The sequence below is a fragment of the Haliotis cracherodii genome, unplaced genomic scaffold (genome assembly GCF_022045235.1).
Source record: "Haliotis cracherodii isolate W230 unplaced genomic scaffold, xgHalCrac1.p SCAF_7, whole genome shotgun sequence".
Taxonomy (NCBI): Eukaryota; Metazoa; Mollusca; class Gastropoda; order Lepetellida; family Haliotidae; genus Haliotis; species Haliotis cracherodii.
Window position 1 is genome coordinate 36,559,524 of NW_027266330.1, and position 24,119 is coordinate 36,583,642.

Below are 24,119 nucleotides of genomic sequence, written 5' to 3' on the forward strand. Positions count from 1 at the left end.
GTTAACAGCGGCGTTAAACCGAAATCACTCTCTAGTTTGGGGGCACGGGTGGCCCAGTCATCTTGTCGCTTTGCAGAGTAATGTCCCTTAGGCGTGGCAGAAACTTATCGTCGTTGGTTCGAATCTCGAATTCGACCCGATTATTGTTCTAGGTTTGTCAGTACCATACCCGTGCTCGTGGGTTTCACAAAAGTGGTAAACGTCAGAGACCTGCATCACTTCGGGCTTTCCTCCCACATTAAGCTGACACGCCGAGCTATAACAGGAATACTGTTCAAAGCGGCGTTAAAATTAACCCACTCTCTCACGCACTATGACCGTGGGTTTCATCAAAGCGGTAAAGATCCGTATCATTTCCTGATTTCCTGTCACATTTAGCTAACGCGTCGTGATATAACGGGCACACTGTTCAAAACGGCGTTAAAATTAACCCACTCTCTCACTCACTATGACCGTCGGTTTCCGCATCATTTCCGGTTTTCATCTCACATTTAGCTAACACGTCGTGATATAACGGGAACACTGTTCAAAACGGCGTTACCAAACTCACTCGATTCTTGGTCCTCGGCGTGTTTTACTTGCAAGAGGCGATAAAACGAGATCGGGTGGTCAGTGTCAGTGATTGCGGGTCGCATTCCGTCGACGTGGGATAAAGGTCACTGGTTTGTCAGATCTAGACGGGGCGTATTTCCAGGCCTCCGTGAAATACCCTGAATTCTGCTGACCGGTGTGTATAACAACACACAAACAAACTCACACCAGTCTACCCTTGTAATTTTGGATTACTCTCGATCCATTTTCTTCTACCGTCCATTCCGCACAATTCGCTGATCTTGTGACTAAGAATAAGCTGATGGACAAATTGACTACTGTCAAACTCATAGTCGAGTATATCATAGTAACATCACCGTACGTACTATCGGGGCGGTCGGGTAGCCTAGTGGTTAAAGCGTTCGCTCGTCACGCCGAAGACCCGGGTTCGATTCCCGATATGGGTACAATGTGTGAAGCCCATTTTTGGTGTCCCCCGCCGTGATATTGCTGGAATATTGCTAAAAGCGGAGTAAAACCAAACTCACTCACTCACACGTACGTACTATCAGAGAGATCCGTGAAGATCCGGGTTACAATAGGAATTCAGCAACCCATATTTTTGTAAGGGGCGTCTATGCTTCTCGTCAGAGGCGACTAAGGGGATCAGGTGGTCAGGCTCGGTGACTTGTATCCCAATTGCGTGGATCGATGCTCATGCTATCAATCGCTGGATTGTCTGGTCCAGACTCGATTATTTACAGACCGCCGTCATATAGCTGGAATAGTGCTGAGTATGGCGTTAAACAAACAAACAAACAAACAAAGGCGTCAGAAGAATGGAGTCAAGCCTTGAGCAAACGGGTCGCGTCTGGGACCCGGAATTTGCAGCATCCTACTCTTGACCAACGTTTGGTCTCTAAACATGTGCAATTTTGATGGAAACAAGCAAAGTGAAGAGAACCCACACTGAGACGGGAGATTCTGAACCTCTGTTTAAACTAATCTTGCTTCATTTAGAGCTATAAGATTTTTTCGAGATTCTGGTATCATCACTATTTGAGAAAGATTCATAAACACATGCTTATAATAAAAGTCGGAATCGTACAATCGACTCTGTTTTGGTAGAGAATATGCATATGGAATATTTTTTTATGAATACAGAAAGGGTTACCAAACTTTATGGTTTGCGTCATTTTGACCCATCCTCCCGCATTTCCCCCTCACTAATACATTGCTACCTCGACTATTTCTAGCAGGTGATGTGAGGTGAAATTGGGTTTAACGTCGCGTCCAAGACTATTGCACTTATATAGCGACGTGTCTGCACGTGTGTGTGTTTGTGTGGCTGCTTTGTACTAGTCCGGACTGATGCCGATTTATAGTGTTAGCTCACTGAGATACCATGCCGCAGTTTAACATGAATACCCCACTCAGACACAGTATACTGACTCCGAGTCGACCAGTCCTTGTTTTAGCCCCTTAATGCCGATCACCAGACAGGGTAACAACAAGTACCATCTTTTAACGTCTTTTGGTATGCCGTGGCCGGGGATCGAACCCCGGACCTTCCGCTCTCCGGGCGGACGCTCTACCAGTAGACCACGGAGGCGGTCTATTTCTAGCAGGAATGAATTCATATCACTATTCTCCTTTTCGTTCCCGGCAACCTATTATTTCGTAATAGGCGACCTAGGAGATTAGGCGCTCTGATTCGGTGAATTGGTTGATTGCATGTCATCGTACCCGAATATGCACATAATATCAATCACTGGTTTGCCTGGTCCTGAATAATTACATTCAGTCGCCATAATATCTCGAGAGGGAGATTAATACTCAATAATACTCGCCCTCTCACTCGCTTTCTCATTCTCACTGTCTCCCCCAAAGTAACGAGATGTTTCGTAAAGTTATACTCAGAAGTATACAGACGACACACGAACACTGTCTATCAACACGTTTCTACTCACTGGTGTATTTACACTCGTAAACGAGAATGTCCTCACCACAAGAGTCTGAATACATAACAAGTCCACTTCCGTTTTATTGCCCTGTCTCAAATCTATTCGTGCTCCTCTCCGTACCTTTAACATGCTTTAGGCTTGTATTCTCCCACTCTCTGTCTCGTATCTTTTAGGCTAATATTCCCACTCCCTCCTCCCCGTATATTGAGGCTTATATTCCAATCTCCCCGCCCTGCATATTGAGGCTTATATTCCCACTCCCTTCTCCACGTTTCTTGAGGCTTATATTCCCACTCCCTTCTCCACGTATCTTGAGGCTTATATTCCCAATCTCTCCGCCCCGTATATTGAGGCTTATATTCCCACTCCCTTCTCCCCGTATCTTAAGGCTTATATTCTCTATATCTCCTCCCCGCATCTTGAGGCTTTTATTCCCACTCCTCAAAATTATTCACGCTCCTCTCCGTATGTTCGATGCTTATATCCCACCTCTCTCGATGCTATTCCTACATTTCTCCATATCATCCAGTTTTGAACTCAAGTTCAAAAGAGTCGGGAATGTGTGATCTACAGTGAGACTTGTGTTTGTGGAGTTATCTGCGGCCAAGTTCTAAAATAACGGAACACTGGAGGTCTTGTTGGGAATTTCCCCTGTTGACCTCTGTCTGTGTGGCAAGGTCACCAACACATTTTATCTAGCATCACATCACTTATGTTTACATTTAAAAATTAACTTTTGTTTGACGCCAGTTTTTTTCTCGCCATGTGGAGAAGTAGGTCTGTTGACGAGTGCGGATCTCGCCCGATTCCCGCCGAGGCCGGTATTACGATCAAATCTCGCTGAATAAGCGGAATAAATCCGATTTATAAAGTTAAGTCGGTTGGGGGATATAGAGACTCCTTTGTGTCGCCGCGAGGCGCCTTCAGCGTGAGATTTGATTTAAAAGAACTAACTGGGGTCGGCCAGACGTCATGTTTCCCTCTTGTAGCCGATGCCTTTGTTTCTGAATCAGTAAACTGCTGGCCTCAAAGAACTCTCCAGCCTCCCCTCTCCCCAGGGGGGGATGCGCCACCTTCATCGTGCTGTAAGACGTACATTAAACGGTTTCATACATCCTCATGGCGAGGTCTTCTACCTAATGCTGGAACACGGCTGGTTGTGGGAGAATGGGCGTTGTCGCACAACCTGTAGCCTTGCTCCAAGTCTGTGTTGAAAGTCCATGGATGTATATTAATTCTTCCTTATAATAGGCAGGTCTAGATAAGCGGACCATTCATCTAAGGGCGCCAGTCTCTCGGTTGCTATTATTTATATAATCTAGAAATTATGATTAACACTAATAAATATTGCTCAAGAGACTTGTGCAAGTCTACACGGACGGTAGTGGGACATGTTGCAATGACTTCAGTAATGTCGCCGTCTCCGCTTGAGGGAGAGACTAAGAGCCAGCAATATTCCTAACTCTATAACTGACGCTTGTTAATAACAAAGTAGGAGCCAGGTACGCCAGTGATTGACAGTGAAAGCAACGATGAGGGGAATCACAGCGGACAATATTCCATCTTTATAACTGATGCTTGTTAATAACGAAGTAGGAGCCAGGTACGCCAGTGATTGACAGTGAAAGCAACGATGAGGGGAATCACAGCCGACAATATTCCATCTTTATAACTGATGCTTGTTAATAACGAAGTAGGAGCCAGGTACGCCAGTGATTGACAGTGAAAGCAACGATGAGGGGAATCACAGCCGACAATATTCCATCTTTATAACTGATGCTTGTTAATAACGAAGTGGTAGGCAGGTACGCCAGTGATTGACAGTGAAAGCAACGATGTGGGGAATCACAGCCGACAATATTCCATCTCTATAACTGACGCTTGTTAATAACGAAGTTGGAGCAAGGTACGCCAGTGATTGACAGGGAAAGCAACGATGAGGGGAATCACAGCCGACAATATTCCATCTCTATAACTGACGCTTTGTTAATAACGTAGTATGAGCCAGGTACGCCAGTGATTGACAGGGAAAGCAACGATCCACATCGTTGGCACAGATTCAGCTAGATCGCACATTAAAACCACCCGATTCCAGTTTTAGTCGGCTGATGGTTTCCCGCGGACATAATATTCCCTGGAATCCCGACAGGACTGGCAGCTTTGGAGGAATCGGCGCTCATGCCGCAGAAAACTGGATAAGCTAGGTCAACGCGGTCTGGAATGTATAAAATTAATAAACCTAGACCAGGTCAACCACAGGTAGACTTTTGTGAGCATCGACCGACAAAGTCGGAGAACGTTGACACGCAAATCAACCATGATAACGGTACATAGCACTAACTCGCTCGATCGTCCGAACACAGGTGTGGCGGGGGACCCATTACTCCAGCACAGGTTTGAAGGGGGGCCCGGCCATTACTCGAACACAGGTGTCGGGAGGCCGATTATTCGAACACGCGTGTGACGGGGTTACCGTGAGGATTCCGGGTTAGAATAGGTCTTCAGCAACCCATGCTTGTCGTAAGAGGCGACTAACGGGATCGGGTGGTCAGGCTCGCTGACTTGGTCGATGCATGTCATCGTATCCCAATTGCGTAGATCGTTGCCCATGATGTCAATCACTGGATTGTCTGGTCCAGAATCGATTGTTTACAGACCGTGGCGTTAAACAACAAACAAATAATATGTGTGACGGGAGACCCATGACTCGAACACTTGTGTGACGGGAGACCCATTACTTGAACACACGTATGGCGGGGGACATTACTCGAGCATAAGTTGGTGAGGTGAGGTGAAATTGGGTTTAACGTCGCTTCCAAGATTATTGCACTTTTATAGCGACGTGCATGCACGTGTATGTGTTTGTGTGGCTGCTTGGACTGATTTCGATTTATAGTGCTAGCTCACTGAGTCACCATGCCGCAGTTTAACATGAATACCCCACTCAAACACAGTTTACTCCGAGCCGACCAGTCCTTGTTTTATCCCCTTAATGCCGAGCGCCAGACAGGGTAACAACAAATACCATCTTCTAACGTCTTTTGGTATGACGCAGCCGGTGATCGAACCCCGGACTTTCCGCTCTCCGGGCGGACGCTCTCCCACTAGACCACGGAGGCGGTCTCTCGAACATAACTAGGGCGGTGGGGTAGCCTAGTGGTCAAAGCGTTCGCTCGTACAATGTGTGAAGCCCATTTCCGGTGTACCCCGCCGTGATATTGCTGGAATATTGCTAAAAGCGGCATAATGCCATACTCATTCACTCCAACAGATGTGTGACGGATGACTCATTACTCGAACACAGATGTGCCGCAATATCCATTACTCGAACACTGGTGTGACGGGAGACTCATTACTCGAACACAGATGTGACGGGAGACCCATTACTCCAACACAGATGTGACTGGGGATCCGTAACTCGAACACAGATGTGTCAGGAGATCCAATACTCGTAGACACAGATGTGACTGGAGATCTAATGGTCCAACACAGATGTGATGGGATACCATTACTCCAACACATATGTGATGGTAGACCCAGTACTGCAACACATATGTGACGGGAGACCCAGTACTGCAACACATATGTGATGGCAGACCCAGTACTGCAACACATATGTGATGGCAGACCCAGTACTGCAACACATATGTGATAGTAGACCCAGTACTGCAACACATATGTGACGGGAGACCCAGTACTGCAACACATATGTGACGGGAGACCATTACTCCAACACAGATGTGACGGGGGACCCATTACTCCAACACAGATGTGACGGGAGACCATTACTCCAACACAGATGTGACGGGAGGTTGAACGTTATCCAATCACCCACAATACAGGTTCATAAAAAAAATAATGTAAAATATATTTCACCACCCAATACATATTTACTAATCTTGTCATATTGCCGTCGGATACCAGATGACTCATCTGCTCATTCCCTGAACCAAACTGAACCAAACAGATTCGGGATCGTGAATATATTGTGAATATATTTCCTGAGGGTGTGTGTTCAGTCTTCACTACTAAAAAATATTCCTGACAAAATAATGATCCTTGGTAGTTTTTGTTCAGTATAATTCAAAAGAGACACTAAGACAGGGAAAAACACTAATTAATTGAGAGATTGGAAATTCCTGGATTGACAACAAACACGAGAAGGTTGGCTAGAAAGTTTATTACATTCACGACGTATAAAAATAGTTCTCGCGCGCCAGCACGCGGGAAATATGAACGATGACATAAATACTGGAAACTAGATGGACGATGTGTATGTACAAGCAGCTATTTCCTGAGTGCTGACGCTAGCGAGATAACAAGACAATCTGGCCTTGAAACTCGCAGTTCTGGGTGCACCTGTACCCATCGGTCACGTGATCTATCATTTTTTGGGCCCGTTTTATTTTCCGTTAGTTGCGATGAGCTCGTAGAGCGTAACTTAGCATAACAGTTGTCTCAGCTTCAGTACAGGCTCAAAGGAACATGGATCATTTCTCCGTACCGCAGTGAGGTATCAGCGTCGTCTTAAAGATGTGTTTAAGTAAGAGTTACGACAGCGTTAAGAAGACGTTGGAACTGAGCTTAACATCGTTGCTTAAATCGAAGATAATCTTTATGTCAATCATAAAGACAGAGCCCATTCCTATACACGTCGTTGCGCAACGACTGTCGTAAGTCTATGCAAAGTGAAAGGAGTTACGACAGGTTAAGGTTACGATTGCTTTCGGAATCTTAATGATACGCACATCGCAACTCTCACAGTTAAGCAAAGGCTTACGACGGTTCGTAGCGCAGTGATCGTGTTGTAATCAGAGCTATCTATTCTAGCTTAGCTTACTCCTTCACCTTTCCACAGTTTAACTCGAACGTATTGAGATCGCTCTTTGCTTGATCTGTTATTAATTGAATGTTTTCTGAGAAAAGACTTCGTTAGTGTATTGAGCAGCAACATGTAATATTAGTTTGTACACACACAAGTAAGACACTATTATAACATGAGGACATGAAGTGACCACGTGACCAGCAGCAGTACATCGTGCACCTAAAACACAATTCAGTAGGATGATTGAATAAAGGCAGGTAAGGTAGAGAGCCTTGTAGTAGTACTGCTTCAAATGGGTCTCTCACTATACTATCTAGGAGTAACAGTGTACTTAATATAATGTCGTTATATAATTCATATATATGTACATGTATTGTTTAATTGTTGATGACGTACTTGTATAGGCGTGACGTTTAGCGTCAATTTGAACAGTGTCTTCTATATGACTGTATGTCGCTATCCTGTTTAGTGTCGTGGGCGTTTGTCACTTTAGTGAAACCTACGAGAACCTGAAGCCTTTTAAATTCCCGCTAGTCTGCAAGCCCGATGCCACTAAATTGTGCTGAGGACAAGTGAAAACCAATTATGGTATTCCTCATTTTTTTGTGCATTTGAATGCCAAAATTCTGAGCCAGTTCTCAAAGCTTCAATTTTGCAACTAAATAAAACTGACAGAAAAATTAAACAGAGTGAATAGTTTGGTCGCGTTCACGCAGAACTAGCTTCAAACTCTGAGGACAAGTGGATAAGGTTTACTCTACACTTGTCCTCAGGACAACGTATACGGTGTCGACACACCAGGGATCATACTCGGGACGAATCAGAGATTCTAACCCGTGACTAATGGCCCCTTACTGTAAAGGATACTCCGATCTACAAAAGATCGTAGCGTTAATGCTACACCTATATCTTTACACAGCCGTAACGTTAAGGTCGTTCACGCCTCAACCGTGCTCGTGGATTTCACAAAAGTGGTATACTAAAAGTGTCTACGCCTTGCGTCAGTTTGGGCTTTCACTCAATTCACTCACTCACTAAGATCGTAGAGTGGATCGGTTTGCTAAGTCTCTTAACATACCACCCTAGTCAGTAATGTGGTTTCCACAGCAACATAGAAATCAGTGTCGTCCTCTGGCGTTCATCCCTATTGTTGTCAGGTCGGTTTAGGACATAGCTTTATGCAGATAGGGAATACAGTGTTGAGAACGAGAGGGTTTTGTAATAATAAGATGATTTAATATATAGCTAAACAAAATGTAAAATATATCAAAGATGAAAATGTACATGCAAGTCTATACACATCAGTCTTTTGTCAGTGGCATTAAATGTCCTCCAAGTGCGCATGTCCGCGTTTACAACAACACGGAAAATGATTCATGTACTCAGAACATATGTCGTCGTATCGCACACGTTTCCAACGGAACGTCGTCAAGATAATTCCAATAAGACGTCACTATATATGGCGTTACTGATCGTTCGCTCCACGAAGACGTCAAGATGGTCCAACAAAAGGTCGCTTTATATGGCGGTACAAATGGGCCCTTCGTCAAGATGGTCCATCAAAAAGGTCCCTTGTTATGGCGGTGCAGATCGTTCCTTCATCAAAATGGTCCAACAAAAGGTCGCTTTATATGGCGGTACAGGTCGGCCCTTCGTCAAGATGGTCCAACAAAAGGTCCCTTGTTATGGCGGTACAGATCGTTCCTCCGGCAAGGTGGTCCAACAAAAGATCGCTTTATATGGCGGTACAGATCGGCCCTTCGTCAAGATGGTCCAACAAAAGGTCGCTTTATATGGCGGTACAGATCGTTCCTTCGTCAAGATGGTCCAACAAAAGATCGCTTTATATGGCGGTACAGATCGGCCCTTCGTCAAGATGGTCCAACAAAAGGTCGCTTTATATGGCGGTGCAGATCGTTCCTTCGTCAAGATGGTCCAAAAAAAAAGGTCGCTTTATATGGCGATTTTCCCAGTTCGGTCACAGCTGACCATAGTTGACTATACGTGAGTCCCATATAGCATCTGCAGATACCGAAGCCCTACAGCCATTCTCTTAGCGCCAAAGTCTCTCTCTTATAGCACATCACGTGTCCTTTATCAGGAGAACTGACGTCATTCAACCAAATCGCTTCCTTGGTACTGTGATACACGACCATGTGGCGACCGCGCTACTGTCTACAAGACTCCACAATGTATAGCAATAGTGAAGTTTCATGAAAGACTACTGTGAAATCACGTGATGATCGATCTAGTCCATGATATTTACAAAGTGACAGCAACATCCACGAGACCGGAAGTGAAGGTGTATTTCAAATGGCGGAGATCGTAGCGAGATCAATGATTTCAGGGATCGAACTTAAAACTAGCCCAGTAGCCCTAGAGCTGAGTTCGAGCCCGGATTTTCTCGTGGTTGATGGTATGCAAAATGCCAAAGACTTGTGAGTAGTAATTGTAAAAACACTTTTACCAAAGCAGTCATAGTTTCCAACACCATAGCTTGTGCTGTCATTAGCTCACGTGACCATGTCACGTGATGCCCGTGACGGAACCTCCTCCAAGATGACGTGCACTCTCGTCCGTGGAATGATTTTCAAAATTCACTGTTGTTATACGTCTAGTTATAACCTATTGCCCCGTTCTTGACGTCATCAACTGCACCGGCTTTGTAGAAACACACACAAACACACGAGGAGGCCTCCAATACTGTTGAGTCCTATCACAGTGGCGCTGTTCACACCATTCGGCGGATCGAGCACAGACAGAAACCCTTCACCTTTCTCCTCAGCCTCGTTACGAAGGTTCCCCGTGTTTCGTCCTCTGAGGGTATTGGTGTCGTTGAGCTGACTGAAGAGGTCAATCTGTGGCGGATCCGGGCACCCTAGCCACCAGCTGCCCACGTCTCTGGGGTAACCGTCATCAGCCTGCAGGGACACAAACATTAATATAGAAATATTATGATCGTCAGTGTTTCTCATTTGAGGATTTGGCGTCCACAATGGCTGTTGTAGGATCGCAATGGTTTAACTGGACACTAGGTTACATGATGTAGGTCTTCATGATCATCAAATAGTAAACAACAGTACTATGTCATGACTCTAGTAAACAATATTTCAGTTATATCGCGGCTCTAGTATTAATAGGGGCGGCCGGGTAGCCTAGCGGTTAAAGCGTTTGCTCGTCATGCCGAAGACCCGGGTTCGATTCCCGACATGGGTACAATGTGTGGAGCCTATTTCTGGTGTCCCCCGCCGTGATATTGCTGGAATATTGCTTAAAGCGGCGTAAAACCATACTCACTCACTCACTCACTCACTCTAGTAACAATATAATAGTTATAAATCGGCTCTACTAAACAGTATTACAGTATTTATATATCGCTTCTACTAAACAATATTAGAGTTAGACCACGACTCGAGTAAACAGTATTACATTTATATCACGGCCCTAGTAAACAATCTTACAGTTATATCAGGCCTCAAATAAACAGTATTACAGTTATATCACGGCTCAAATAAACAGTATTAGATATATCTCGACTCTTATAAACAGTACTACAGTTTTATGGCGGCTGTAGTAAACAGAATTACAGTTATATAACGGTCGTAGTAAAAAGTCATATCTCGGCCCTAATAAACATTATTACAATTATACAACGGCTTTAGTAAACAGTATTACAGTTACATCACGGGAAACAGTATTGCATTGTCGGTTCATATACTGAAAATACTGAAGACTTGTCAACTGCCACGGACTTCCTAAAGCCGACTACAGTACACTACGGTTATAACGAACACGCTTATAACGAACTGACGGATATAACGAACTTACTTTTTGGTCCCGACTATTTGCTGTAGTTATGCTGTATATGTTTATAACGAACTACGGTTATAACGAACTAAAATTTGTAGTCCCCTTGAGTTCGTTATAACCGTACTTTACTGTACATCGAAACTCCCGCCGTGGTAAAGTGTGTCACGTACTGCTTCTCTTAACCTGTATATAATAACGACAGGTGACCGTTCCACCTAAATCTTACGACAAACGACTTACCCTAAAATTGCTGTCATGGAAACGATAGTATTTGCTTCCCGTGAAGAAGTAAGTGCGACCATTCTTCCACTTGAACGCTGCGTCGGCTCCAGGGGGTATCCCCCGCCACACAGACATCGGCTTGGGGTAGGTTGAGTCCACCCGGTTGTCCGAGTAACGCCAGTACTTGTCACCTAAGTCACAGATAGAAATTCGGATAAGCCAGATGCATGTGTTACAACTTTGTCTACTTTTCCCCGTTGACGTTTACACTGTTACGTTGATTCCTGAGCGTAACATCAACGCCATCTTTGTCACGCAAACGTAGACATTTAACGTCAGTGGTCATGTTTCTTTCTACACGTTGTCACGCTACTATTTTAAATATCATGACGTCTGCTATCAACCGTTAATGTCTGCACAGTCACGTTACCATTTTAAATATCATGACGTCTGCTATCAACCGTTGATATCTGCACTGTCACGACACCGCCAGCTCTAATGTCACGCTGACGCTAAAGCTGTCACGTCAACGTCTACTCTATCCAACTTATACATTATTACGTCAATGTATGTGTTGTCACGTCAACGTCAAAACTGTCACGTTGATTATCAAAATGTCAAAATTAACGGCTACACTGTCACATACTATCATAACAATGTCTCTCTCATTGTTTCATTGTCACGTCATCACTGTCACGTCAGCGTCAATTAGTTCCCATTGATTCCCACACTGTCGCGCGACTAGGGAACGCTTTAACCACTAGACTGCCCCCAGGAAGGGGGATGGAGGGTTGGGTGTCGGCAGCACCTATGCATGAGGCGACAAAATTTGGAATCTCATGGGGAATATCGGAATGAACAGCCACATAGCAAACTATGCTGGTCGTAAATGGCGACGTAATGGATCGGTTGGTCAGGCTCGGCGAATTGATTGATGCGTGTCAACGTATCCCGACGGCGTTGATCGTGGCTCATAATATCACTCATTAAAGTTGTCTGGTCTAAACTCCGTTATTTACAGTCCGCCGTCCGCCGCTAGAACATTGCTGGATGTGGCGTTAAACAACAACATTACTATAGTGAAACACTGTTGTGTCGAAGTTGAAGGGCACTAGGTTAATACTTCGAGTTATCCGTAGTTCGGCACAACCTAAAATGATGACTAAAAAGGAATACGCAGCGACCAAGATTTACTTCGAGACAACCGTACGTTTGACACATTAAAGTTCGAGACAACGGTGTTTGACTGTATATGTTGCTAGTAGGCTTACTCCATGCGTGGAACTGTCTCTCTCAACTACGCCAACGGGGATCAATCTCCCGCCATATTCGCTATACCCACTGACGGTCAGCTGACCCGCTGTCGCGAGCTACCAGATCAAACAACTCCCGCCAGCTTCACTATCTCCACATACCGTCGGCTGATTGGTCGACGTGAACAATCAGACTGATACCACATTTCCACTGACCAAATCTAATATCGAAGCTTTCATATCGAATTAAACAACTATATTTACAGTATAGGTACTTGACAGTGTCAAGCCATCGTTTACTCCGCTTGTGACCACCGTCCAACGTCATCGACGCCGATAAAAGCATCCCTGTAATTCAATAATGAGCCCCCATCTCTGGAGCAGTGTATTATGGGTTGGGGCTAGGTCAGTTGGTACACAGTACAGACACCAATTGCTACCATATGATGGAAATAATTAAATTGGGACGCTGGCTTTGAACATTCTCATAGGATTCTTAATTAGATAATTATTCACGCATGGAGATATCATCGTTCCGTTGCCTATCAATATAGACATTAATTTGGTTGTACACTGTATGAAGCCTTTTCAGTCGACCTTCTGATTCTGATTTTGACCTTGATACGACTTCTCACCCCAGGATAAATGTAGATGCAGACACGTCAACTGACGTTGCTATTGGTTGACGTTTGGTACACGTTTTGATAGGTGATCTGTTAGTGTTGATGCACGGTCTGTTGTTGAAGTCACCTACCATTTGATATTCTGGTGGCCCTTGAAATACATTTCAACAAAATTGTCTGCGAAAAGTCTTAAAAAGTATAATTACGCTTCATATATTTTGCCTGCCACAAATTTTGCAAGGTGTTTTTCATAAAATATATTTAGGCTCGTTGTTTTAATAAAAAAGAATATCTGTTTTTGCAGCTGTAGCTGATAAAAAAAGAGGGAATAAACGGCGTTAAACCATACTCACTCACTCACTCTGAAGGGGTCAGATGGGCGTCACTAACAAAAATCGTTACGTTAACTTCAACTCATGTAAAACACATGCAGCTAAGAACATTCACCTCTTCACGAAATATTTCCTTTCATCAAAGATTCATTCACGGAATTAGGTAACATACACATGTTAATTAAAGATTGTTTGTTTGTTTGTTGGTAAACGCCGAATGCGGTCGGTAGGGTACACGAACAGTTTAAGCGTCGATTCGTCATGTCATTTACCTGGGTTTGATTCCCAACGTAATGAAGGACAACTGATATATATGTGAACCGGTCGAGGATGAACCATGAAATGAATCTCACAAGATACTTTGAACATATTGGTCCGGTTATATGACAGAGCACTGGAGTAGCCGGGGGGATAACTTTCGCTGGTCTCGTCGAAGGTAGGAGTTCCCCATGGGGTACATAGTGTGTCTTGGCACATTTATATAGAGGCAAGAACAAACCCACTCACTCTGCTGTCTTGCAATCCGTTTTGTGTTGCATTTATGAACGTAAATAAAGACATGTGCGTACTAATGCCTCTCGTGAGAGTTCACCGACCTTTCACGAAGTATGTCTTGCCGTTGCCGCTCCAGACAAAGGCGGCGTCGATATGGTCGGGGACGCCGCGGAAACCCTCCGTGATCTTTCTTCTGTAAACCAGGCGAAAATTGTAGAACTTCCAGTACGTCTCCCCCTGAAAGATAAGACAGCAATGCTAGAAGACATGGCAATATTGTCGAACTTAAGCTGAGGTTCCTCTGAAACACATGGAAATACTGTCGAACCTATAGTAAGTTTGCTGTAAAAGGCATGGCAATATTGTTGAACTTATGCTGAGGTTCCCCTGAAACACATGGCAATGATGTCGAACTTATGCTGAGGTTCCTCTGAAAGACATGATAATATTTTTCAACTTATGCTGAGGTTCCCCTGAAACACATGGCAGTAATGTCGAACTTTTAGTAAGTTCCCTCTAAAAGACATGACAATAATGTCGAACTTATGCTGAGGTTCCTCTAAAAGACATAGCAATAATGTCGGAAGTTAAAATATGTTTTCAATAGTTCAGCTATATGACGGCGGTCTGTAAATAATCGAGTCTGGACCAGACAATCCAGTGGTTGACATCATGAGCATCGATCCACGCATTTGGGATACGATGATAAGCATCAACCAAGTCAGCGAGTCCGACCACCCGATCCCGTAAGTTGCCTCTTATGTTAAGCACAGTCGCCTTTTATGGGAAGCATGGGTTGCTGAAGACCTATTCTACCCCTGATCTTCACGAGTACACAACGCAGTAGATCTCCCAGTTAGCGTGTTCCTTGAGTTTACAACTTATTATAAGGATGACAAGCGTTGGTTGGTGTTATATGAACATACATTGCATTGATTCCTGCCCTCACATACGGTCACCCATTTAAACACGAACTTAAATACAGAACGTGCTATTCAAACATCTTGACCACGGAAGGCCCAGAATGTGTTAGGCGCCACAGTTGGCTGAGCTGCGTCCCTTGCGCACGACAGAAACCTATGATCATGGGTTAGAATCCTGGTTCTCCCTGATTATGTTTCTAGGTTTGACACCATACCAATGCTTGTGGGTTTCACGAAAGTGGTAAACGTCTAAGACCCTCATCACTTCGGGCTTCCCTCCCACATTAAGCTGACACACCGTGATACAACTGGAATAGTGTTCAAAGCGGCGCTAAACTCAACTCAATCACTCACTCACTCCAAAAGAATCTTTGTTAAATTAATGGCCTTGCTATTTTAAGACGTGTTCTAAACTTTGTCCAACAGTATCACGGGGTCCGGAGTAACTGTTTAACTGTATGATGAGCCTCGGATGGCCACAATGCCTACTTTGTATTACTTAGGATGGAGATCAGTAGGACAGATAGGGCAACTCTCAGGACCACTGTCTGAGTCTTCGAGAGCGACCATACTCCGCGGTGAAGCATCCATCTCCAGTCGCATTCGTGACCAACTCGTGTTATTCCGGCACAAGCCGAATAGCGACTCGTACCCCTCTCATGGCCATTTTTTCGACTGGGTTCCGTCTGAGCGCAAACGGGCATAGGCAAAAGACATGCCGTGATATAAATGATGCGCATGCAATGGTTGTGAGTTGTTTGTGTGTCGGTGGGAGGGTGGGGGGTGGGGGTCCATACCGATTTCCTTACTCGGTTACGGCTGGGTTTCTCTTCAGCGACCATGCATGGAGTTCTGGTCGTCCTCTCCGACAACCGACCTTCTTCAGCCGCAGCAAATTGCATCTAACTTAGCTATTGACGTCCCTGGACGATTCACTAAAGGAATTCAATTTATCTAACTTGCAGAAACTTGACCTCCCAAATGTGTGCAAATCGCTGGTTGGAGACCCTTGAGCTCTGCACTGCGTCATCAGCGCAAGCAGTGTGTAGAGTCTGGCTAGTGTAGGACTATCGATCTCTTCACTTGGAGTCAGTGTGAAAGTATCTCCTTCTACTGAGCGGCGAGGTGCGAGAGGGTTCCAGAGGCGGCTGGCGAGTTAAACACCTCACGCGAGTAATGACTGCAAAACATATCCGCAAATACGTAACAGTTACTGTGGTAATCTGACAGAGTGACGTCAGACGCCAGAGTTAGCGGGACCTGACGTTCTGGTTGCCATGACGACGCGTCTCAGTGGCGCCCTCTATTGAGCTTGGGCCATTGGCCATGCTTCACAGTTCGGTGAATCTATTATTAAAGTGGGGATAATCTATATACAACACAATGGCGTCCGGTAAATGCTGATGACTCTTCCTGTTACGCAGAAGGTCCCGCGGCCAACTGTGAAATGTAGCGGAAAATAATCCCGAGAACTCTTAGATCTCAATCAGAATTCCACTGACATTTTTCAGTGTCGAAACAATGTGTTTTTGGCCGCTGATGGTGCAGAATGCGAGTATTATAAATCCCAATGTGTCGACAAAAGTCGAGCATATAGTATAGATAGGGAGCTCTTGGCTAACATAATGATTCCAGAAACACCTCCTCAATCAGGATCATACCATTCTAGTTATAAAAATGGGTGGCCCAGTCGTCTAAGGCACAGCAATCGCTCTGAAGAGTTGCGCCCCTTGGGCACGCCAGAAACCTATGATTGTGGGTTCGAATCCCTGTTCGCCCCGATTATGTTTCTAGGTTTGTCAGCACCATACCCGTGCTCGTGGGTTTCACCGAAGTGGTAAACGTCGGAGACCTGCATCACTTCGGGCTTTCCTCCCACATTAAGCTGACACGCCGCTATATGACTGTAATACTGTTAAAAGCGGCGTTAAACCAAACTCACTCACTCACTATTGCTATTCATGCTCCACGGTGAAGCGTCCATCTCAAGTCGCATTCGGAACCAACTCGAGTTATTCCGGGACAAGCCGAATAGCGACTCGTGCCCCTCCCTTTTCGACTGAGTTCCGTCTAAGGGCAAACGGGCATAGCTAAAAGAATTGTCAACTCGTTGCGTAATGGTCGCGTCTATTCCCCCGATGCTATTGAGAACACATCGGGATTCACAGTATTATAGAGTCTGATTGAACACCTTTAACTGTATCTCGGCTATGTTTTTAAATGCAGATATATGTAACATAAAACAAATATTCCTGAGGGATTCTTTGACCGCATTCTGCTTCTGGTTAGTCTTTTTCGCACATGACATTAATCGATACGGGGACGAGTCTTTTTGCAGGTTACGGAAAGGGGCGAGTGGTGACGAATGCTCCAGTCGCGATCTCAGTATTAAAGTGCCCTTTTTGAAATTGGGACATTGTCTCTGCGTAATAAGATTAATCATTAACTGCTAAAATGAAATGCATCATATAATTTGAGTCAGCAATCAAAAAGAGATTTTGAATTATCTAAATCAAGCATGCCATGGTTGCAACATTGGTCCGAGCATGACAAAGACTATTTCTGGTTTGCCTGCACCAGACTCGAACAATAATTCCGGTTCAGCTGCTGCCCTCCTCTGTCCCAGGATTTCATCTACATCTACATCCTGTTGGTATATACGTGGGTGTGGCCAAATGTCGTCACCATAACGTCTTGGTAAACACAAAGAGTCGAGAATATCACGTATTTCTTCTCACCTTGAAGAGAAAGGTGTAGCCGTTGTCCCAGTGTAGGGCGGCATCTATTGGCCCTGAAACTTCCACCCAGTCCCAGGAGATTTCCCTGGGGAACCCAGGCTCAATCCCCTTCCCGTTCAACCGGTAGTAGTACCGCCCTGGAACAACCATAGTCAAACATAGTTAGATACCGTTCAACCGGTAGTAGTACCGCCCTGGAACAAGCATGGTCAAACATAGTTAGATACCGTTAAACCGGTAGTAGTACCGCCCTGGAACAAGCATGGTCAAACATAGTTAGATACCGTCCAACCGGTAGTAGTACCGCCCTGGAACAAGCATGGTCAAACATAGTTAGATACCGTTTTACCGGTAGTAGAACCGCCCTGGAACAAGCATTGTCAAACATAGTTAGATACCGTTTAACCAATAGTAGCCCTACTCTGAGACAAGCATGGTCATACATGGTCAGAAACACGTTCAACCCATAGTAGCCTTACTCAGAGTTCGGAGAGCGGATTAATATATGAACTGAGTGAGTGAGTATGGTTTTACGCCGCTTTTAGCAATATTCCAGCAACATCACGGCGGGGGACACCAGAAATGGGCTTCACACATTGTACCCAAGTCGGGAATCGAATCCGGGTCTTCGGCGTGACGAGCTAACGCTTTAACCACTACCCGACCGCCCCTTATAAATGTAAAGCAGTGATGTCATTTTATCGTGTTGTTATCAACTGTACTTGGTCTGACAATTGCATAGTAAGTACTTATTTCTTAATGGAGTCTTATTCACGCCAGATAAAGAGATGTGTTTGTTTTAGAAAGATATGTCTGGCGTACATAACCAGATCTGTCTGGCGTATATAACCATTGTGGTTACGAGTCCCGAATACCGCATACATTGCTGGGGAGAAATGTTCCCTCAGGTCAACGCGGGTAGTTTATGATAGATAGCGTTGACTGAAAACGACCATGCTATTAAAAGATCATAAGTGAGCTCAAAATCAAAGTCTCTCACCTTTAAAAACGTACGTAAAACCGTCCGCGTTTTGTGTAATGGCGTCGATGGATGGATCTCGACATATACTGGGAATGGTGATCTTTGGACCCTCGGTGGGGCGTGGCTGTTCGGGGATGGGCTTCACTTCGTTGCGGGGACCTGAAACACATTTGTATGAGTCTGATTGGGTGTGGAATAAGGGTCTGTGTGGGGGTGTGGCCTCTCGGGTATGGGCGTCACTTCGTTGCGGGGACCTGAAACGCATTTGTATGAGTCTGATTGGGTGTGGAATAAGGGTCTGTGTGGGGGCGTGGCCTCTCGGGGATGGGCGTCACTTCGTTGCGGGGACCTGAAACACATTTGTATGAGTCTGATTGGGTGTGGGATGAGGGTATGTGTGTGGGGGCGTGGCCTCTCGGGGATGGGCTTCACTTTATTGCGGGGACCAGAGACACAGTTATAGGTGTATGGTTGGGTGTAGAATGAGGGTGTTTGGGGACGTGGCCTCTTAGGGGAATGTTTCATTTCATTGCGGGGACCTGAAACACAGTTATAGGTTTATGATTGGGTGTGGGATGAGGGTGTTTGGGGACGTGGCCTCTCGGGGGAATGGTTTCACCTCGTTACGGGGACCTGAAACACAGTTATAGGTGCAGGTTGGGTATGGAATGAGGGTATGTGTGTGGGGGATGGGGTGGGGTGGTGGTGGTCCCTGGGGGAATGGTTTCACTTCGTTGCCGGGATCTGAAACACAGTTATACATGTAGGTGTATGATTTGGTGTGTAATGAGGGTGTTTGGGGGCATGGTCGCTGGGGGAATGGTTTCACTTCGTTGCCGGGACCTGAAATACAGTTATAGGTGTATGATTGGGTGTGGAAACGTGTGTGTGTGTTTGTGGTCGCTTCCACTTTGTTGCGGGTACCCTAAACTTGTATAAAGCGGACACTTGACTTACCGTACAGCTCCTGTATTGCCGCCACGTCGTCGGGGTCCAGGCTAAATGATCTCTGGTAGCCCCGATAGAATGGAGCCATTAAAGCGGTACTGACGTCAGAGTGTGCGAGACCCAACGAGTGGCCAAACTCATGTGCCGCCACCTGGAAGAGGTTGATGCCTGAAATAAAGGGGAGATAACCGCTTAGAGGTGTGAAAGAGCTCTTGGTCTGTCATTTCAGCTGTCTTGTATTTCCTGTTTTCTAAAAGTTCGTGTTCCCGACGTTTCGAGGAACCAATACATCTAACTGAATATGTACCGATGTTTATGCAGGAAATTGATACCGGTATTACATAACCTGATAATCCGTTGATATTAATTCGGCATCATTTGGCGTATAAATATATTCAATAACACCAAAATTCATATATTACATTTCCAAGCACTAAATGTATTGTACTTCTAGGTAACGTCATCACTCCACATACCATCCGGTACAGAGATGGTCCAAGGCTCATCCAGATCAAAATGGGCGTCGCCCCCATATTGGGGGAAGAACGCATGCGCGAGGGTTCTGCCCCGCCCATCAAAAGGATTGCCGTCACCATGGGAACGACTGACAAATTTGACTTCAATATCAGCAGGCCCATGGCTTCGTCTTGTAAATCGGAGCGGCGTCACTTTGCTCCATACCTGAAACCGAAAGGCAGAATTGATAACATAATGGTGAGATGAAGTGGAATGGGGTTTAACGTCGCGTCCAAGATTATTGCACTTATATAGCGACGTGCATGCACGTGTATGTGTGTGTGTGGCTGCTTGTACTAGTCCGGACTGATGCCGATTTATAGTGCTAGCACACTGAGATACCATCCCGCAGTTTAACATGAATACCCCACTCAGACACAGTATACTGACTCCGAGCCGACCAGTCCTTGTTTTAGCCCCTTGGTGCCGAGCGCCAGACAGGGTAACAACAAGTACCATCTTTAAACATCTTTTGGTATGACGCGGCTCTCCGGGCGGACGCTCTACCATTAGACCACGGAGGCGGTCAGATAACATAATGGCTTTATTATGAACAATTGGTTTTATTTAATAGGAATGATAATTTGTTTTACTCGCCCTGCTTCGCAGAGAAATGTGGACGAGACGTACACTATAGGGACTGCAAATAATTGAAGTAGGCCATTTAAACCTCAAGTTGTATGATGGAGTTTGGTATAGCAATAACTGATTCATCTCTTTAAAGTAAAACAACATTTCTGTTTCACGTGACATTTATTGTATTGCGTGGATGAAGACGGGAGCTGGTCACCAGACCGAGGAGATGAAGCCCGATATATAGGTCTGTAGCATCATTAAATCTGCATGGTATCTAGAAGCGAATCAGCAGTCTGCTGGAGACTGTACGGGGTAATATGTCGGGAAAGTTGTTTGTATCAGTGCTCTTTGTGTGATGGAATAATGTGTCCTCGGACCTCTTGATGCGTATTTAGTCCGTAGTGAGGGGAAAGAGCCGACCAGTGCTTGTTTTATCCCCGTCATGCCCAGCGTCAGCCACGGTAACAGGTACCTTTTTAACGCAGTGAGTTACATTTATATTCACAAAGGCAGTGTTTCAGCTTTTGAATTTTGTTTATGTCATAACAACAGCAACCAACTGAGTTCGACACTGAGATATAGCAAACACTTAAAAAGAAGCATGTATGAAATTTTGATGTTACCTGAGAAACGGACACTTTGTGCTAACACTCTGACATCGTCATACCTTCCCTGGGACACGTGACTTACCTTTAACGCTCTGTCAACTTCCATCACAGTTTGCCCCTTGGACAGTTCCCGGCTGAACATGGTGATCCTGTACGTCAAGTCGGTCTTGGCCCACTTGCTTCCTGGGAAGAGACCAACACATGGTAAACACAATGGGGAACATGTGGCTTCATTGTCAGTATTGAGGAGGAGACCAACACATGGTAAACACAATGGGGAACATGTGGCTTCACTGTCAGTATTGAGGAGGAGACCAACACATGGTAAACACAATGGGGAACATGTGGCTTCACTGTCAGTATAGAGGAGGAGACCAACAGATGGTAAACACGATGGGGAACATGTGGCTTCACTGTCAGTATAGGGGAGGAGACCAACACATGGTAAACATGATGGGGAACATGTATGTGTCAACGATCATCATTGAGTTAGTTCCATCCGGACAAACATTGTAAATATACCGTGGATAAAGTTTCTTCATGAAACTGTTCATTTGGAATAATTCCCCTCTGCAGGTCGCACATAATCTTGAACATTGTAGTGTATTGCCATTGTGAGTAGTGTTACAGTTAGTAGTTTGAGCTACCTCGCGCTATGACGTAGTGAATGTCGTCATAACTGACCACATGTACTGCAGCCAAGACTAAGAATAAACGTGTGTAATGGTTGGTTGGTTGGTTTATTGTTTAACGCCGCACCCAGCATTATTCCAGCTATATGACGGCGGTCTGTTATTAATCGAATTAGGACCAGACAATCCAGTGATTAATATCATGAGCATCGATCCACGTAATTGGGATCGATGACATGCATCAACCAAGTCAGCGAGCCTGACCATCCGATCCCGTTAGTTCGCATCTTACGACAAGCATAGTCACCTTTTGTGGCAAGCATGGGTTGCTGAAGACCTATTCTACCCCGGATCTTCACGGGTCACGTGTGTAATGAGTCCTGATGTCTTCGTGGTTGAAGATTTATACGGAGATAGCCTTCAATGTGAGACCACGCGGAGAAACATCACAAACACGACATCAACCCATTTCACCCCACATCGCCTACTGATGCGGCGTTAAGCAACATTGACTCCTCCCTCCGGCGATGTTTCTGATGTATTTGCAAAGTTGGACTAATTAGGACTAAGGGAATTGCAGACAACAAGTCTAGGGCTTAGCCAGTACATGAGCAACGTCAAGATTAACACGATGTCCATATAGTCCAGGCTAATAAATAATCAAACAGCTTCAGTCTCTCAAAGCCCAGCTACTACGATCTGTTTATTTCGTAGTGTCTAAACATAGGGCCAATACATCGAGACACCAATCAAATCAAATCTTGTATCATTTGGTACATAATTCAAGAAACTAGTTCTTCCAATCAGCAGGTCACGAATGAGGTCATCAGTAAGTAGTGCGTTATAGTCCTCGTCTGCTGCTGATTATCAAACATTCATGTCACACCACACACTACCGGGAATGAATATTTAAAAGAAATAAAGCAAGTTCGACCATGAATTTGGAAATTACTCGATTCTGATTAGTCAATCAGAGGTTGTCAAATCACAATAAGTCCCCTGTGATTAAAACAGCCGATTTGACGGCCGCATCACCGCGCAAGCTAATATGCATAGAACTTTTTTCAGTCATCGTCGGTAGGCATATTTAAATAGGTATATCTACAATTATAGGCTACAAATTGCAAAGTTGTGGTTACCAAAATAGTCAAAGGTTGTGTGGCAACACATTTTGGGCAGAAAACACGATAGAAATCTACAAAGATAATGTATTTTAAGTTTTTGGGAAAACAGGGAGCATGGAATTTGGCGCTTTTATACGACTGTGACATATTTTGCGTCACATTGAGCGATATGACGTCATGATGGTGATGTGCGGTGTAGAACGAAAGCTTTACAAAACTTGCTTAGTTTTCTTCAGGGGTGCCAACCTCGTTAGCTAACGAAGTTGCTGATATGCTTTCAATGCCTGTCATATGTTCGAGTGAAGTATTACGGCGTAAACAAACTGCTTGAGCATGTACAGCGCCATGAGACTTGTCGGTGATTCTGTAATTCAGATCGACAACACACTCAAAACAATGGATTCATCCCACGCCGCTTCACTCATTATATTTGCTAACACCAAAGAGTTCGCGTTTTATTTAGTCATTGTAGGATGGAGACAAACATACTGTGTTTTCAATGCGGCGCGTTCGGTTTCAAAAGTTAGTTTTAGCGTGGTAAAATCTACAGGTAACCTAGCTCTTTGCTGAAAACACAGTAGGTCTACTCCTAAATAAACCATGCATACAGGTAGCAAATCAACACCTTGTTCATAATAAGCATCATTATCCAACCTTTCTTTCAGGACATATTGGTTCTAAGGTTTGAGTTAATGCCGCTTTGAACAATATATATCACGGCGTGTCGTTTGTATATACAGTGATACTCACTATTAAGGACGAGGAAGCGTAAGGGCCTTTTTTGGCCCATTGAAAATGTCAATTATTTAACTTCTTATAAACTTGAAATCTTCTTACACTGAGGGAAACTAATGAGGAAACGCTGAAACATCTAGGGAAATATGATTTTCTGTCAGTAGCGCGTATACGAATTCAACACGTCAGAATCAAATTTTGAGGTTAGTTTGTGTGCATTGTTTCCAAAGCGTATTTGGTCGACAGGGCTGGGATCCCATGATAACATATCATTTTACTGTG

At 44.7% G+C, this 24,119-nt stretch overlaps 1 protein-coding gene across 1 annotated transcript in view; it reads right to left on the minus strand.

The window, feature by feature from the left end:
* Positions 1-6,668: 6,668 nt before the first annotated feature.
* LOC139447182 (matrix metalloproteinase-16-like) overlaps positions 6,669-24,119 on the minus strand; it is an 89,527-nt gene continuing 72,076 nt past the window's right edge. The window contains exons 4-11 of the mRNA XM_071228395.1: positions 21,429-21,529; positions 20,123-20,327; positions 19,656-19,814; positions 18,717-18,857; positions 17,717-17,853; positions 14,157-14,292; positions 11,371-11,543; positions 6,669-10,241 (exon numbers count right to left, since the gene is read on the minus strand). Of these exons, the coding sequence (XP_071084496.1) occupies positions 9,969-10,241; positions 11,371-11,543; positions 14,157-14,292; positions 17,717-17,853; positions 18,717-18,857; positions 19,656-19,814; positions 20,123-20,327; positions 21,429-21,529 (1,325 nt within the window). The 3' untranslated portion in view covers positions 6,669-9,968. The remainder of the gene's footprint in view (positions 10,242-11,370; positions 11,544-14,156; positions 14,293-17,716; positions 17,854-18,716; positions 18,858-19,655; positions 19,815-20,122; positions 20,328-21,428; positions 21,530-24,119) is intronic.